The sequence below is a fragment of the Rattus norvegicus genome, chromosome 6 (assembly GCF_036323735.1).
Source record: "Rattus norvegicus strain BN/NHsdMcwi chromosome 6, GRCr8, whole genome shotgun sequence".
In the NCBI taxonomy this organism is placed as follows: Eukaryota; Metazoa; Chordata; class Mammalia; order Rodentia; family Muridae; genus Rattus; species Rattus norvegicus.
This window is the reverse complement of record NC_086024.1, coordinates 93,415,122-93,433,129: the sequence shown is the minus strand read 5'-3', so window position 1 is coordinate 93,433,129 and position 18,008 is coordinate 93,415,122. Positions and strand designations below refer to the sequence as shown.

Here is an 18,008-nt window from a genome sequence, read left to right as displayed (position 1 = left end):
TCATGTTGTTGGCCCTTATCTGATCCCCAATGGTCTCTTTTGCTCTTTAAACCTGTGACTGGCTTGTCAGGTTAGATACTCTTAAGTGTTTGGGGGAATAAGAGAAAAGAAAGAAGGCCTACATTTCCTGGTCTGTCAGTTAAATACTTCGTCTGCTACCTCAGGCACTGGCCTAGCAATGAGAAATGAACCAATGTTTCCACCGCCAGCAGGAGTTTTAGCCCTTTGTGATGTGGATGCTAGCATCTTCAGTGATGTAGAAAGTCATGTGGTCCATGATACAGAGGAGAATTAGTCCTCCTCTCACTTCTAAAGGTGGGATTTTAAGCCTTGCTTTTTTTTTTCTCTCTCTCTCTCTTTTTCGGAGCTGGGGACCAAACCCAGGGCCTTGCGGTTGCTAGGCAAGCGCTCTACCTCTGAGCCAAATCCCCAACCCCTAAAGGTGGGATTTTAAACATACTCTTTATAAATCCCTTCCCAATAAAAGCTTAGGAAGTCATGGTTATTATTAATCATCGTATATTAATTTCAAATCACACATGGTATTCTTCCTGAAGACAGTGACACTTTCTGATCCGGCCTGAGTTTGTGTTACTCTTTAGCCTGTTTAGCTGTGTCCTTGGGCTGGTACTCAAAGTCCTTCTCCCCATCAATAAGAAATGGGTGTATTGCTGGGTGTGTAGTATACCCTGATCCTAGCACTGGGGGGTAGAGGCAGCAGATCTCTCTGGGTTTGGGTCTAGCCTGGTCTACATAGTGAGTTCCAAGCCAGCCAGGGCTACACAGTGAGACCATCTCAATAAACCCAAACTGAACAAACAGAAAAAGCAGGCATGTAGATCTCAGTGCTGTGGAGCACCTGTCTAATGGAATAAAGTTTATAAAATACTAAAGACAGTGTCCGTAGTAGATTTACCAAGTCTGCAGTGAAAGAGAGCTGTCATTTATTTACTCTTTGTCTTGTTACAGTGAAACACAGCAGTCTCCATTAAGTTATATTTCTCCAACCTCACTGAAGCTAACTGAGTTTATATTCCTAAACAATCTTTAGAAAACAGAGGCACATTATTAGATAATAAGGTATTATGACTGTATTTGACCATAGGAAAATAGGGTTCGACACATGACCTTTATGATTTTTCTGACCTAATAGTTTCTGTATATGGGTTTAACTAAACTTGGAATCCAAAATCAGAAATGCTCCCAAGTCTTCAGGTCAGTTTCTCACTTGACCTCTTATGACGAGTCACAGTATTGTAACAAGAACCTTCCTTAAGGCTGTGTGTAAAGTATACATAAAGCATAAAAAAGCCAAGCCTTTGGCAAGTGTTTGTACTAAAGTCACTCTGGAGGCCAGCCTGAACTGTGTTTGGAGGCCCTGTTTTAAAAAAGTTCATCAAGAGCTGGAGAGATGGCTCAGAGGTTGAGAGCACTGGCTGCTCTTCCAGAGGTCCTGAGTTCAATTCCCAGCAACTACATGGTAGCTCACAGCCATCTGTAATGGGACATGATGCCCCCTTCTGGTGTGTCTGAGGACAGCTACTTATATACATAAATTAAATAAATAAATCTTTAAAAAAAAAAAGCCCAGAAAAGAATTTCATGGACTAGAGAGACGGCTCAATGTTTAAGAGCACTGACTGTCCTTGTAGAGCACCCAGACTCAGTTCCCAGCAACCACATGGTGGCTCACAACCCCTTGTAACTCAATTCTAGGGGATTGAATGTTTTCTTCTGGCTTCTGTGGGCTCCTTCACGCATGCTGTGCACAAAAATTTATGCTGGCGCACATAAATACACATGAATAATAAATAATAAATATTTGGACTTAAGGTCCCATCCCTACAAAATGTCATTTATCTATAGTATACAATTATTCTAAAATCTGCAAAAGTCAAAAATCCAAACCTCTTCTTGTGTCAAACATTTTCGAATAAGAGATATTTGACCTATTGCAAAAATCCTACAATTGTTTTGTTTTTGTTTTTGTTTTTTTTGTTTTTTTAATGTGTGTTATTTTCAGAAGTGCTATACAAATAAAGATGTTTGTTTTTGCCTGGTGTGGTGGTACATCTTTAATCCTAGCAGAGGCAGAAGCAGGTAGATCTCTGTGAGGCCAGCCTGGTCTAAGAGTTTGAGGCCAGCTGTGGCCACATATTGAAACCCTATCTCTAAAAATTGGAATAGAACAGGTGCTTTTAGACCCTGGGCCATCTTTCTATTTGTTGTTTTTGTTTTGTTTGTTTTAAATAGAATGTAGCTTTATGAAACTTGAGAGAGAGAGAGAGAGAGAGAGAGAGAGAGAGAATGTTTTACAAAAGTGCTGGGATTACTGCTGTATGCTACTATATCCAACCAAAGAACTAATTTTTATCCCTTTGTTTGGGACAAGGTTTCATATAGCTCAAGTTGGCCTCAGATTCCTTATGTAGCCTGGGATAGACCTGAACTCTTGATTTTTCTTCCTCTAGATTCTAAGTGCTAGGCTTCTAGGTGGGAACTACCATACCTAAGTCTTCATGCCTGTTTTAATTTTGAACTTCCTTTTTCAGTGTCATCAAACATGATCGAACGATCTGTAGTGGAAGCAGCTGTCCAGGAGTGCAGTCAGTCTGTTGATGAGACTATGTGCGTGGGTAAAACGGACATCTTCCTGTGGAGGGTTACTGAGTGCTTATTTTCATGGGAAAACAGTTAGTGCTCAATACTTCTACAGTACAAGTTGTCATTACATGTTTCATTTGCAGTGACAGCCTATGTTATAAATCTCATTATCAAGTGATTTGTCTTCACTGTGTTTTCTAGTGAGATTATAGTATTTGTATATTATTGACATAGTGTGTTTCTAGTCAGTCTGATTAAATAGTCCGTGTGCTATAAATGAATTAAATTGAACATCAAAAGTAAAATTGACTGGTTGGTTGTTTGAGACAGGCTAGGCTGGCCTTGGGATTTTGATTTTCTTGCTTCTGTCTTTCTAGTGCAGGGAGTGTAGGAGTCAGGTACAGTGGGAGGTGAGAGTGGGAGGTTGGGGTGGGGTTGCCGGTTGAGGGTGGGAGGCATCATCACTCCTCATTCCTTTGTATCTCTCGAAAGTAGAATGGCAAGCTAAAAATGTGATCCTCTTATTATTTGTGACACAATAAAAAAAAATTGATACATGGCTTGAGGAAAATGGGCAAGGTATTATGTGCAAAAGATTATAATGTGAATTATGCTTATAATATTTGAGTTTAATTAAAGTTCAGAACTGTTTTATGGGTTGTTTTTCAGAGAACATATTTTCAATATCATTGGAGCTTTTGATATTCCACATTTTATATATAATTCAGAAAGAAAAAAGTTTCTTCCGTAAGTGTACCATGTTTCATTTATTGATATAAAATGACTTTAAGATTTACTTTATGTGTATGAGTGTTTGCCTACATGTTTGAGTGTGTACCATGTGTGTACCTGGTGTTCCTGGAGTTCAGAAGAGGATCCCCTGGAGTTGGGGTTACAGACTGTTTTTAGCTACCATATGAGTCCAGAGAATTAAACTCAGGGCCTCTGCAAGAGCAACAACTGTACTTCTCCACTGGGCCATCTTTTTATTTATCGATTAAATTAATTTCAATTGTATATTTTTTCACAAAGTATATTGTGTTACATACATGAATATAAACATATACATTGTGTTTTATATATATATTTTTTCTAGTCTATCAATGACTAACCATGCTGCACCAACCATATTTGGAACAGCAAGGGACAAAGCCGAGCTGTACCGTGAACGATACACCATTTTACACCAGGTAAGTTGGGAATGGGAGGACATCAATAAATTGGGGAGGGAAAAGAGCTTTGGGAAGTCTCAAGGCTATTTAAAGGATTCACTTTTGTATATTAAAGTTGGTCATGCAAGGCTGGGTTAGGTGGCTCATAGGTATAATCCCAATCCGTGAGATTGCAGAGGTAGAAGATAGCTGCTAGTTCCAGGCCAGCATTGGGACTATGTAATAGGACGCTGTCCAAAAAAGGAAGGAAGGAAAAAGGAAAGAAGGTCCTTCTGTAGACCTCACAGGATCTGGGGTTGACACCGTATTGAGAGAACAGAGATATGAAATACCTTTCCCTTAACTGATATTAAAGAGCATGTCCAGAACTTAATACTTTCTGTTGAAGTGCCAGGCGTTGTTTAGCACCTTGCATGCATTATTTATTCACCTCCCTAGTCCACCAGTGCGAATAGACTCATGGATGCTCGACCCCCGTTCTACAAGTGAGGATTATGAAGGCTAGAGAGGTTTCATGACTTTCCCAAAGGTCACATGGAGAGAGTTGGGATAGGATTCAGACTCAGTCTGCTCATCTCTCCAAAGCCCACACTACATGCCCTTCAAGCAAGGGGGAATTTTGTTGCGCTCTAAAAGTTATACAGTGTATTCAATAGAAGAACCAGGGAGGGTTTCAGGGAGTTCTATGCAAACTATAAAATGAGTTCAGTAGTAGCCCGGGCATATAAGGAGGCCCTGTGTCAAAACAGAAATCAGGAAGTCCTGTGGATACAGCTCAGTGGTACAGGGCTTGCCTGGCATGCATTGGACCCTAGGCTCAATCCCCAGTACCACAAAAACAGATAAGGTGAGGGATTTATGGCAGATTGTGTTCCAGTCATCTACAACGACATAGTCAAGAGTGGATACATCAATGCAGATGAGGGGCAGAAAAGGGCGAACCAGGCATCTGCAGTGAGTGAAGAACTGGGGCTGTGAGTAAAAGACCCAGAGAGAAAGGGAGGTGGACCCAGCAAGGCAAGAGGTTCAGATCAGGGGTGCCTGGGGTGGTGGCGTGTGGTGGGAGCACAGGAGGTCTGAGAATTCCTGTTCTCTGCAGCTTCTGTCATGAGCAGTCGTCCTGAGCTGCAGCTCTGACCCTTCATGGCTTTGCATGGGCATCTTTGAGGACGGCTGCAGCTGTGGAGTGGAATACTTAGGCCTGTGCTTGAGATCTCCCATCATTCACTTTTGGCCTCCTCTGTACTTGGCTCTGTTTGGCTGGAGGCAGATGGAAACTGTTTGCTCTTCTGTTTCTGTCCCTTTGCTTATACTGTTGGCTGTACTTCTGACTCCAGAAACCCACTGTGAACTCCCCAGTTCTGGAAGACCCGTCTCAAATCCCTCTATCATTTTGAAGCTTTCCTTCTTTTTTTATTATTGTACAAAATGTTGGGTTTCATTATGAACGTGTCCTTTGATCTCACCTCTCTTCCCATCAGTCACTCTCGTCTTCTCTCCTTCATGATCCCTTGTCTACTTTCTTGTCTTTCTGAGTGTGAGAGTGAACATACAATGATTCCTCCTTCCCAAGATTGTTTATTTAGTGTAGGATGCTCTCCAGCTCTGTCCGCACATCTGAGGATGAGTTTGTTCTTTGTGGCTGAATAATATTCCATTGTGTGTGTCAGCTGGCTTTGCTGCCTTCCAGTGTATGCCAGGACTCATGCAGCATGATCACATGGGGTGTGTGTATGTGTCTGTGTGTGTGTGCATGTGCACACATGCGCACGCACATGTGCACATGACTGTCTGTCTGTCTGTCTGTCTGTCTGTCTGTGGACCAAGGCCAGCCTGATTCGCATTGAGCCACATCCCCAGCCTGTTCTAGTTTACTTTGTGTCAAGCGTCCACACTGATTCCCTCCGTTGCTGGAGTGATGTTCTCATCCACAGTGCATAGGGTGTGTCTGTGCATCTCCTCCTATTTGGCATTACCACTGAAATTTGTTTCTTTTTAAAAAGACTTTTATTTGTGTACGTGTGTCTCTCTGTGGGTGTCTGCGTTATGTATGTAGATATTCTCAGCGGTTGGAAGTGCATGTTGGCTCTTCTGGAGCAGGTGTTGGAGGAAACTGTAAGCTGCCTATGTGTTGTAGTAAATATTTAACCTCAACTGGGGTTTTCTATTCTGCCTTTGACCATTCAGTTCCCAGATAAAAGACACACAACCTTTATATCTATAATAAGTCCGTAACTCACTAGAGCTGGGCAGATATCTGCCCTCTAAGCTATTGGCATTTACTTCCCCATCCATAACCCCAAGTTATAACTTACTGTGTTTCCTCTGGGCTGCTCTTAACTCCAATTAGCCAGCCCCCATGGCCATTTTTTCATGACTCCCCAACCCATGGTGTTGTCTTCTCTCTCCACCCGCTCCCTTTTTCTTTTCGTGGTCTCTGCTCAGACCCCCAGACTGGGAACCAAAACTGCCTGTCCTCTGTTGCCCACCTCTAGGCTGTAGGCATCTTCCCCAATCAGGCATAACTTGGGGGGGCAAGATTACATAGTGTCACTTGGATCCATATGAGAATCTCCTTGTCCCTGGGGGCAACCAGATCTTGGAGGCCAGTGTCAGCATTATTATAATGCATAGCAGAAGAGCAAACCTCAACACCTAGTGAATGCTGGGAAATGAAGCCAGGTCCTCTGGGAGAGCAGGAGGCACTCGTCACTGTGGGGTCATCTCTATTTCAGGTTTCTCCATAGCCAACCTAGCTGGGGTGAGACACAACCTCAGTGTTGCTTTATTTACATTTCTCCTTTCTAAACTTTCATTTATTGCTATCTCTGTGTGTATGATGTTTGGGGACCACACATGCCGTTGCCCTTTTGTGGAGGACAACTTTTGGGAGTAGGTTGTCCCTTCCACTTTTCCATAGGTTCCAGGGATTGAGCTCAGGCTTGGAACTCACTCTGTAGACTGGGCTGGCTTCTATCTCATAGAGATCTGCCCGCCTCTGCCTCCTGAGCGCTGGGATTAAACGTGTACACCACCACCGCTTGGCGGATGTTGGTTATTTCTGAATGTGTTTTTTTGTTTGTGTGTTTGTCTGAGTGTGTACGCAAGCATAGGGTGTGTCCCCATGCACCTACAGGCAAAACCTAGAGGACACTCATTGTCCTCCTCTGCAGTCTCTCTTACTCTCTGTCGAGTGTCTCTTGCTGAATCTGGAGCTTGCTTTCCAGCTGGGGTAGTGGCCAGCATGTCCCAGTGGTCCCACTGTGTCCATTTCCACCATTTCCTCAGCATTGGGGTTACTGGTGTGCACAGCCACGCTGAGCTTTTCCGGTAGGTACTGGGGATCTGAACTCAGGTCTCCTTGCCTGTGCGGCTGCTTACCCACCGGCCATCTCCCAAGCCTTTAATTTTGACACAGTCCCATTTTCTGGATCTGGTTAATGTAACCTGAGCTGTTGGCATCCTATCCAGTAAGCTGTCAACTCGGTCTCTGTCTTGAAGTGGTTTTTTTTTTCCTGCTTCCTCTTAGTAGTTTCGAAGGCTCATCTCTTAGATTAAGGTCTTTGAGTCATTGTGAACTGACTCTTTGTACAGTATGAGACAGACAAACCAGGTTTCGTTCTGTGTGTGGATACCCAGGTTCCCAGCACCATTTGTCAGAGAGTCTCTCCTTTCTCCAAGGTGTATTTCTGGCACCTTTTGAAAATTTGGTGGCTGTGACTTTATGGGTTATTTCTGGGTCCTGGGTTCTGGTCTGTCGGTTGGCGTGTGTGTTTTTGTCCCGGTACCATGCAGGTTTTGTTACTATGACTCTGTAGCATAGCTTGAAATAGGGGACCGTTCTCACTCAGGATTGCTTTTGCTCTTCAGGGCTTTTGTGCTTTCATAAGAATTGTAGGTTTTATTTTTGTTTGTTTCTGTTTCTATCCAGAATGGCATTGGAATTTTGATGGGGACTGTATTGAATGTACATGTTGTTTTTGGTAATACAGCCGTTTTTACAGTATTGGTTCTGCCAACTTACAACCACGGTTGTGCTGCTTACCACCTGCAGCCTCTCTTGGTCTCTGGTTGGATGCAGTTTGTTTCTTACCAAGCCCATTGAGCAGTGTAACTACTGTGTAACAGTGTAACTTACTGTGAAACCCAATTATTCAAACTGACCGGCCTACCACAGGTTCCTGTTTGTTTTTACTCTGCAACGTTTGCCTCCTGCTCTTAACAGAGATGTGATCAATTAGCTGTCAATCACTTTTTTCCTCCCTCTCGTGTCTGAGACATGCTGTTGCTTGTGTGAGAACGTTGGCCTTAAGTTCCCTCAGCCCAACTCCAGATCTTCTTGCCCCAGGCCCTCCTCATAGATTTCGGCCTACGGTGTTTCGAGTGAGTCACTTAGCCCTTCCTTTTGTGTTCCTCAGCTGTGAGATCAGATGTGAACTGAAGTCTGCTCACCATTTTCACTGTATTTATTTTCCTGAAACAAATTTGTCTGTCATTATTCTACTTCAGATTTATTTTCAGAGAGTGTCTCTAGCTTCTTGGGCTAGCCCAGATTCACTGTTTAGGGTGACCTTGAACTTCTGATTTTCCTGCTCTGCCTCTGCAGTGCTGGGATTACAGGCATGTGCCACCATGGCCAGAAGTCCTCTGGTGTTAAGGGCGGAACCGAGAGAGAGCTTTGTGCACCCCAGGCAGCTGGAGACAGCTGAGCCATGTCTCCAGCTCTTCAGCTAAGCATTTTGTTTTCAATTTAAGATTGTGAAAAACTACTCAAAAGTGACTAAAACCGAAGAAGGAATGTATCAGTTTGGCCTGTATCACCAGGAAGACTAGAGGCTGTGGTTTTATGCCTGGCTGGATCCAGTTGCTCATACAACAAATGTCATAAAGCTTCTGTCTTTTCTGTATCTCAGCGTTTAAAAATTACTATTGTTGTTATTATTATTATCCTTTTATTAGACCTTGTCACCTTTTATTAGACCTTTGCATCGGGGACAAAAGATGGGAGCCATGTTGGCCCTGGTATGTTGCCAGGTTTGGGTTCTAGTGCACCTTTTTTGCAAAAAGGATTATCCTTTCAAAAAGTTCTCCTTATGGGGTGATGGAAATGGCCACTGGTAGCCATGGCAACAGCCAGACAGAATGCTGTTGTCCTGGAGTCCTGGCAGAGGCTTGACCATCTCTCACTTGCTCACCCTTGCGTCAGTCCATGGCTCTGCTTTCATCTTTCAGGCCTGGGCTGTCTTTAGAGGGGAAAGGGGCATCCGCCTGCCCAGAGTTCGTGAGTGATGGGAGGGGACAGACAGTCCTAACTAGTCGCTTGCACCTCATCTAACAGTCGACCTTGTGCACACTCACACTAAACTTTGTATGGGGTGGTGGGTGGTAGTCAGTCTTGACGAGATTGGGTGCTTTCTGAGGCTTGGTTGCAGACTGGTGGTTACTTGTGACTGTGAGTCTGACTGGAGCAAGACATGGCTGAGAATACTGCTGGCTGTGTTTGTGAGGGTACTTCGAGGGGGCATGACGGGATTTAGCATCCTCCCCACTCCAGCGTGGGCAGCACCATCCGCCGGACTGAATACAAGCAAAGCAAGACAACAAGGGCCAGACATTCCTTCAGTATTCTTCATGGCTAGTGTGACTCTGGCTCTCACCCCGGAGCCTAGTTAAACCCTCCTCAAGCTCTTATGTCAGACAGGGTTGCAGGGTTAGATGAGAAACGAACTAATGTGGAGCTGCCATAGGTCTGTGGTCATTGGCGTTGGAGCTAGGCCCCAGGTTTGCAGTGGGGGAATCTCCAGGGATTTGCATGCTGTTTTATTAATAGTGGTTTTCAGATGTGTGGAGAATAACCAACTGTGAGAGCTTGAGGCGTTGCTTGTCTCCTGTGTTGTAATGAATCTTTCTTTTAAATGTCTAGTTCAGTCATTCATAAGGATCTCTTTGTTCCAGAGGACGCACAGACATGAATTGTTCACTCCTCCAGTGATAGGCTCACACCCCGACGAAAGTGGAAGCAAATTCCAGGTTTGCACGTTGTCTTAATTAATTAGGTTTGCACGTTGTCTTAATTAATTAGGTTTGGATGTTGTCTTAATTAATTAGGGGGTGTATCTACCAATGCAACTCGTGGCTGCTCCTTTGTACACTTACTTTAGTGTGTACTCGTGTGATGTGACACATGTGGAAGTCAGAGTTGGTTCTTGGTTCCACCGTGTGGGACCTGATCATTATGTTTGGTGGCAATGCTTTTCCCCAGTGACTCGTCCCGCCTGCCTGGCTACTTTTAATTCAGTCAAAAAACTTTTTTTTTTTTCATTTTTTGCTTGAGACAAGATCTCAGTATGTTCCCTGGCTGGCCTGGAACTTGCTATATAGACGGGGTTGGCCCAAACACAGGCAAACCTCTGTCTCTCAGTGCTGGGATTAGAGCATGCACCACTGTGCCTGGGTAATTCATTGAAATTTAAGTGAAAATAGCCTGCGAACCCATTCAGCTGGTTTGTAGGCACCGCTATATGACGGTTGCTGGTGAGGCCGTGCCTAATGTGGGCTCTGTAGTGCTTCAGAGGAAGTTACTGCTCCAACTTTGGTGCCTGGGGCCGGGAAGCACCCATAGTCTCCGGCCTCCAAACCAAGTCCTGCATGGCTTTCTGAGCGGCTTCTCACCCTCCACGCCCTTGCTCAGAATGTTGGTTGTTTCCTGTCCTTTTTTTGATCACCACGAAGCACAGACCAGTTGGGCTAAAATGTGCCACGCCATAGCCATTGTAGGGAGAACTTAAAGGAACTTTGGTTTCAATACTGCATCCCGCACCCCCACCCCATGTACCGAAGAGACAATAGAGTGAATGTGAGGACGCAGATGGGCCCTTGAGTTGTTGAAGTTGAGTGGAGAAGCTGTCCCCCCACCCCCCCACCCCGTGCAACTTCCACGGTGAGTCCTAGACAGCACTGTTGTTTTAGTTCCAGCAGTCTGCCTGACCACTGTCAGTCTGTCTGTCTTCTTCTCTAGCACTCAGGATCCCACTTAGGGATGGCCCTTGCTCCTGCTGTCTGTGCCTCCCCATTTTCTGAGGCTCTAGATGGATTTTGAAGGGGCCCCCTCCTATTCAGTGTTCATTAGGTTCTCTTCCTTGGTAGGTCAGAATTCATTATGCTGAGGAGTTACTGGAACAGCAGTTCAGACTACTGCTTGAGAGTGGTGGTGCGGACCTGCGATCCCAGCATGCAGGTAGAGGCAGGAGAGTGAATTGAGGCTCATCCTCAGTGCTGTAGTGAGTCCAAAGCTGGCCTGGGCTTCATGGGACTCCGTTTCAAAAACCAGAAACTAACAAAAGTTAATGTTCAGTGGGGGCACACAAAGAGGAGACACTAATAGACCATCCCGTCTGTCCTGGACCTCACAGGCTGGCCTCAGACACAGCCCTCCTGCCTCCTTAGGCATGAGTACCCATGTTGTCTTTGTTACATTTCTGCTTACTCTAGCTTTTCGTAGGCTAAAATTAAACCTGCTGATTAATCTTCCTGTCCCAAAGCAGCTGTACATAGTGAAACATACTCAACGCTTACTTTTTTTTTTTTTTCCGGAGCTGGGGACCGAACCCAGGGTCTTGCGCTTGCTAGGCAAGCGCTCTACCGCTGAGCTAAATCCCCAACCCCTCAACGCTTACTTTTAAGAAAATTGGAATATGCTTGTAGTCTTTAAGTTTTTCTTCTGTTTTATTTTAGCTTAAAACAATAGAAACTTTGCTGGGTAGTACGAGTAAAGTTGGTGACGTGATTGTCCTTGGAATGATAACCCAGTTGAAAGAGGTAAGTGAAGATTGGCAGGCTTTGTCTTTTGTTTTTGGACGGGAGTTGGCGATGCATTGCTGTGGCAATGCTTTTCCATAGAGAGCGTGATCAGTAATAACCCCGTCGCCTGGCTCCGGGTGCTGCGGTGTTAGTGGGAAGACTGTCCAGGTGTGGATTTGCATAGCTTCCAGGTACGGCCCCACTGACCTCTGCCTGAACTGAGTCTGGGTTTCCAAGTAAGCAATCTGCTGACCACATCCTGGTGGCCTGGAGGTTCTGGTCATTCTCTTAGCCTAAGGCATCTGGTAAGGCTGAATGGTAACCAGCCGGGGCCTTCCTCGACACCCTGTGGTTTGCAACAGTTGTTCCTTAATGTCTGCCAGTCTCAGGTAAGTGGTTAGTCTGAGGTTGCCAGTAAATAGACAGAAAAGTGTGGACTAGAAATTAGTCATATCTGCAGATCCACTTCTCTCTAATGTATCCTGTTGTCACACTAGGTACTATGTTAATCATTTGTAATAGTATTCGTTTTTATACAAATGTGAGCATATTTCATTTGATTGTGTTTTAGGGGAAGTTTTTCCTGGAAGACCCTACTGGAACTGTACAGCTGGACCTTAGTAAAGCTATATCCTTTAAAAAAAATTCTGTCCAGATACACACTGTCCAGGATGGTACACACTTTTAATCCCAGCGCTCGGGAGGCAGGGGCAGGGGCAGGGGCAGGGGCAGGGGCAGGGGGGCAGAGGGGCAGAGGGACATAGGGGCAGAGGCAGAGGCAGAAGTGGATCTCTGTAAATTTAAGGTCAACTTTGTCTGTATAGTGAGCTCCAGGCCAGCCAGGCTACATAGCGAGACCCTGTCTCCCAAAAAAGGGGTGAGATGGGGCTGGAGAGATGGCTCAACAGTTAAGAGCACTGGCTGCTATAGGATCTGAGTTAAATTCCCAGCACCCTCATGGCAGCTCAGAACACTGCAGTTTATTATTAAGAGTCCTTTTGAGGCCAGGGGGTGCATACTTGTAATTCTAGCATTTGGGAAGCAGAGAAGTTTTAGGAGTTTTGAGGCCAGCCTGAGCTACATGTCTCAACTTTTCCCTCCAATTAAAAAGACTTCCTCCCTTCAACATAAGCCCCTAAGAGAAATGTAAATCAGCGCAAAGCTAGAGATCCCTTAGGGCTCAGACTGTCTACCGACCTGCTTACCGTTCTGGGCATAGACTTGGATTGTTCCTCAGCTGCTCTGTACCAGTTCCACAGTGGCCTATACACTGAGGCATGCTTTGTGCTGGCCGAAGGTGAGTGTGCTTGCCCTTGGCATGTCCCTGCTTGACAGTAAAACTGTCCCTACTTGGGGAAGACACCTTAAGATGGAATTCCAGAGGGTATTCACCGTGAGAACGTGACCTTGTGAGAAGGTGACTCTTCAGAACCAGGCTGAGGAACTTTCAGGGCTGGGAAAGCACCTTGAGATCAGACAGGGGAGAAAGCTGTGAATACTGAAAACCACCGATGTGCACTTGTAAAACTGGAAAACTCTTCTGCACTTCATATAGGGCCACACACGCAATCAGGCCCCATCTGAGTAGCTGTTCTCTGTTCTTCAGCTTGTGCTATGAACCCCCCAGCACCCTACCCACCCTAAAATATGAGTTTGTTGGGGTTTGGTACGCTTGTTTAGTGTCATTTTCCTTATAAAATCTGCACTGCCCACGGCTCTGGAGTTCGGTAGCTCAGGGTTATCGGGGATTTTGGTAGTTTATGCTTTATGTGACATGAATTTGCTTTTTCAAAAAAGGATAATTGAGCAGGTAGTAATGATTTGTTACCTGGTTGGTTTGTTTAGGTTGCTTTGAAGATCAAGTGTTTCATGCCAATGCCTTTGGATTTCCTCCCACGGAGCCCTCTAGCACCACAAGGTATTAAAGTGCTTGATTTCAACGACACGGGAATTTGAATTTGTATATTGGCAGCAATGAACATAATTTATCTCAGTCACTGTAAGGTGTCAGATGAGAAAAAGCAATGGAAACTCACTCGCTTTAGCAGATCCGATGCCCTCTTCTGGCCTCCACAGGTGACACCAATACTCACAAATGTGGCATACTTTCTCTATTTCTCTCTCTCTCTCTCTCTTTCTCTCTCTCTCCCTCCTCTCTCTCTCTCTCTCTCTCTCACACACACACACACACCACACACAAACAAATATATCTTAAAGTGAAAAGAAAAAAATAGAATATAAAGGCATAAAAACAAAAATGTCATGAGTCTATGCTGTATATATCTATATTTATGTCCCTATGTACATGGTAGGTCCTCCCTGGTCATTTCTGGAGTCCAAATCTCCGTAAATGTGCAGTGCTGCCAGGCATCCGTGGCTCCAGCCGAGTGAGGTAGATGGTAACACACTGCCCTCTTGTTCATACAGAAGGGGAGCTTGCACGGAGCTCCAGCCTGAGGCCCAGTAGGGAAGCAAGCGAGGACAGATGTAAATTGTTCCTTTGGCACCACAGTATACTGTTGCTTTAACCCTTCTTGAGCAGACTTGAACAAACGCCTATTCACCCCAGATGGGGCCAGTGGCAGAGCAAAGTAACAGTTCTACTCAAATCTACCTGGTAGGACAGTGGTTTTACTGAGCTCACAGTATCACAGGTGACCCCAAGACTGCTGCATCACTTAAAAGTCTCACTCAGGCACGGATGAGACAGGACAGCATGGGTGGATCCATTCTTCCCGTCTCTCCCCAGTTAACTCCTGTATGAGCTGGCACCTCCCAAGACTCTAGCGGGGCAGGATGACACAGCAGTGGCAGAGGGCTGGGGTCTCCAGTGAGGTTCTATTAACTGGCCCCACCCGCAGTCTGTGAAGACTGCCTGAAGGCCTGACCTGTGGGGGTCCCGTGACACTCCTGGAGTCAGTCACAGCTGATCTGGTTAAAATGGAAGCGGCTGCTGTGCTCTGAGGACAGCTTCTGAAGCGTGCAAACTGAACGTTCCTCTACAGACAGCTTTCATGTGTATGTGTTTTAAATAATTTGCAGGCAGCATAATTCATCTCTGGAATACTGTGTTGTTGCATGGTTGCTATAGCTGCTTTCTGCTTTCTCCATGAACAGACTAAGGTATAGGCGATAACTGTGTTATAATTACATAGGGCATACTATGGAAATATTAATTTTTTTGGAGGGCCTTCTAATGCGTCAGTGAAGGCTTCTGCAAAACTGAGACAGCTGGAAGAGGAGAACAAGGACGCCATGTTTGTGATTGTGTCCGACGTTTGGTTGGATCAAGTGCAAGTGCTGGAGAAGCTTCACGTAATGTTTTCTGGTACTTATTACTATTTTTTCTGTCTTGAACGTTCTGAGGGATTGTGTTCTAAAACTAAACGTTGTCACGTTGCCATGGAGGGCCTCTGTGGGCCCTATTATATGGGAATCTTAGATAGGGGATTTATTGAGCCGTGATTAGAGGTCAATCTGAGCAACATAGGAAGACCTTGTTTTAAAAGGAAAAACGAAGCCAAACTGAAGCTTTCATAGTTAAAGCCAGCCAGACTGATACCTGCCTTTAGTCCCATCACTTGGAAAACAGAGGCAGGTGGATCTCTATGAATTCTAGCCTGTCTAGGGCTACATAATATGATCCTGTCTCAGTAATAATCAAATAAATAAATAGCATGAAATTCTCAGCCCTGAAAAGTAATGTTCTTCTGTTCCCTAGGTTATTCCCCTGCACCTCCGACCTGCTTTATACTGTGCGGTAACTTTTCATCTGCACCATATGGAAAAAATCAAGTCCAGGCTTTGAAAGGTATTGAGGATCTTGCTACTAAGAGTGTTTCCAATCCTGGCTGTGGTGGTGCATGGCTTTAATCCCAGCACTTAGGAGGCAGAGGCAGGAGGAACTCTGAGTTTCTGACCAGCCTGCAATTTACTGTATAAGTTCCAGGACAGCCAGGGTTACACAGAGAAACCCTGCCTTAAAAAACAAAACAAAAAATTGAGTGTTTCTATATTTATATAAACTATATTGATAAATTATATATAATATTTTTAATTTTATTAAAGATCTAGGGTTGTATTTAATCAACTATAACTTTATGAACATCACAAATTAGATTAACTGTCTTTTATAATTTTCAGATTCCCTAAAATCTTTGGCAGACATAATATGTGAATACCCAAGTATCCACCAAAGGTAAAAGTCTCTATGACCACCTTTTTTTTTTTTTTAATCCAAAATAGTTTTGTGTTTTCAAAAAATAAGCCATGAGGTTTATATCAATGATTACAAAGAAATTGCCTTTAGAAAAGAAAAGGTCAGTGGGCTGAAGAGATGGCTCAGCAGGTAGGAACTGGTTGCTCATTTAGAGATCCGAGTTCAATCCCCGGCAACTGCATGGTGGCTCACAGCCATCTCTAGTGTGATCTGATGCCCTCTTCTGGCACTCAAGTGTACATGCAGACAGGACACTCATACAGAAAGCAAATAAATAAATCTTAGAAAGAGAGGGAGACAGAGATTGATTGAGAGCCCTGAGAGCCTAGAGTAATCCTCTCACCACGTGTGTTACACCACTCTCTGGGTTTACAGAGAAACAGGATGTAGAAAGGAGAGTGATAGCTTTATCCGTAGTTTTTGGTGATGCTGCTTATCCGGAGGAGGCCTCATGAGCCTCTGTAAAGACAGATTGATCCAGACTAGCAGGATGACTCCATGGGCACAGGTGCTCACCTCCAAGTCTCATCACTGAGTTCGATTCCTGACATCCATGTGAAGGAGAAAATCAACTCCCACAAGATGTCCTCTGAATTTCACATGTGCGCCATAGCAGACACAGGCCCGCATGCGTGGGTGGGTGCGTGTTTGCGTGCTTGCATGCTTGTGTGTGGTCACAGCACACTGTAATTAATAGAAAGTTTTGGGTCGGAGACTTTTAACAGTTTATTAAAATGCATAAAAAAATAAAAACTAGCTAGGCATTGTGGCACCGCAATGCTGAGAAGACAGAGGCAAGAGGATTGCAGATTTAAGGCCAGCCTGGACTACATAGCAAGACCTCTACTCAAACAAAACACCCATGGTTCAGTTGAAGGCAACTACTTAGTTTTGGCTTCTGGCGGTGTTGCATGTTGCTACTTCTAATGGCTGGTGTTGAATTGTTACGCAGTAGCCGTTTTGTGTTTGTGCCTGGCCCGGAGGATCCTGGATTTGGTTCTATTTTACCAAGGTAATCTTTGTTCACATTTCATTTTGACAGTCAAGAGAACTGTGTAAAATTACAAATACACCCTACATCACGCTGTTTTTCTAGGCCGCCCCTTGCTGAAAGCATCACACAAGAATTCAGACAAAGGGTCCCATTTTCTGTTTTCACTACTAACCCTTGCAGGTGAGTCACCCAAAAATATCACTTTGTGATAAACTTTTCAGTTCATTTAAAAACTACTCTTCTAATTTATGAAATTTGACTGCTATAGTGTAGATCTAAAAATTAAATTTCATTTTAGATTCCTCAAGCTTTGAAAACTATTTTAACTATATTCAAATTCTTAACCAATAGTGACTTTATGGTTTCTGTGATGGCAACGGTATCGTCACCTTCCTCACACATGCCGTACTTGTGGGTCCAGATGTCCAGTGTCCTGTCTGTCTGGATGCCCTGTAGATGAATGAACACTCTGATCCTGCCCTGAACCCCATCTCTCACCTGTTCTGGGGCTGACCCCATCTCATTTCGTGGCACCCCTGTCTTTGTAATTGCTCAGGCCATAACCAAAGAGGTTTCCCCTACACACGGTTTTTGAGGTAGCCCTGTCATCTTCTGAATAAAAGCTGAATCTGGTTACCTCTCACCACTGTGACCTGAGATCTTCTCTAGTCTGGCTCAGCAGCCTCTAGCTGCTGGTCTCTGGCTTCTTGTCCTTCCCCTCTGGAATCTGTTCTTTACACAAGAAAGCATATCATGTTGCTCTCCTGTCTCGAAGGATGGGACCCCTGCTACTAACAGCCAGACCCTGGCAGTGACAGTCATGTCCTGACTGCAGGTGTGCCGTTACTGCTTTGACTTCCTAATTGCTTCCCTTACAGTCTCTGTGCCCCAAGCCTGCAAGGCGTGCTCCAGTCTTAGTCCTGTGTTGTGCCCCTTCCCTCTGCCTACAGAGCCCCTCCCTCTTCCACACATCTTAGCTGCTGGTCCACTCAAACCGGTGCTCAGGTCACTCACTATGCCTGAGGAGCCTTCCCTGCTTTATCCTGTCTTTCTACCCTAGCCTTCCTTCCCAAGTGTGATCTCTCTTAACCTTTCTCTTATCCCCAACATCAGTATCACATCTGTTTAATTTCTCTGCTCTCCTCCCTTGTCAGATATGCAAAGTGAATCTCTTTTTCTTCTGTTCACTCTTCAATTGCATCATGTCGGGCACATATCA

General features: G+C 44.7%; 2 protein-coding genes across 28 annotated transcripts in view; one reads left to right on the top strand and one right to left on the bottom strand.

Annotated features, from left to right (window-relative positions):
* Klhdc1 (kelch domain containing 1) overlaps window positions 1–18,008 on the bottom strand; it is a 95,250-nt gene that overhangs the window by 68,346 nt on the left and 8,896 nt on the right. The window lies entirely within an intron of this gene.
* Window positions 1–18,008, top strand: part of Pole2 (DNA polymerase epsilon 2, accessory subunit) — a 38,070-nt gene that overhangs the window by 15,653 nt on the left and 4,409 nt on the right. For 26 of the 27 annotated variants that reach the window (XM_063261701.1, XM_063261686.1, XM_063261697.1 and 23 more), the window contains 13 exons: window positions 2,553–2,628; window positions 3,274–3,351; window positions 3,701–3,794; window positions 9,732–9,806; window positions 11,511–11,594; window positions 12,148–12,204; window positions 12,825–12,873; window positions 13,422–13,494; window positions 14,732–14,904; window positions 15,298–15,387; window positions 15,720–15,774; window positions 16,748–16,807; window positions 16,892–16,969. In XM_063261701.1, coding sequence (XP_063117771.1) covers window positions 2,564–2,628; window positions 3,274–3,351; window positions 3,701–3,794; window positions 9,732–9,806; window positions 11,511–11,594; window positions 12,148–12,204; window positions 12,825–12,873; window positions 13,422–13,494; window positions 14,732–14,904; window positions 15,298–15,387; window positions 15,720–15,774; window positions 16,748–16,807; window positions 16,892–16,969 — 1,031 coding nt within the window. In that variant the 5' untranslated portion in view covers window positions 2,553–2,563. The remainder of the gene's footprint in view (window positions 1–2,552; window positions 2,629–3,273; window positions 3,352–3,700; window positions 3,795–9,731; window positions 9,807–11,510; window positions 11,595–12,147; window positions 12,205–12,824; window positions 12,874–13,421; window positions 13,495–14,731; window positions 14,905–15,297; window positions 15,388–15,719; window positions 15,775–16,747; window positions 16,808–16,891; window positions 16,970–18,008) is intronic. The other variant, XM_006240154.5, reaches the window with a different exon arrangement.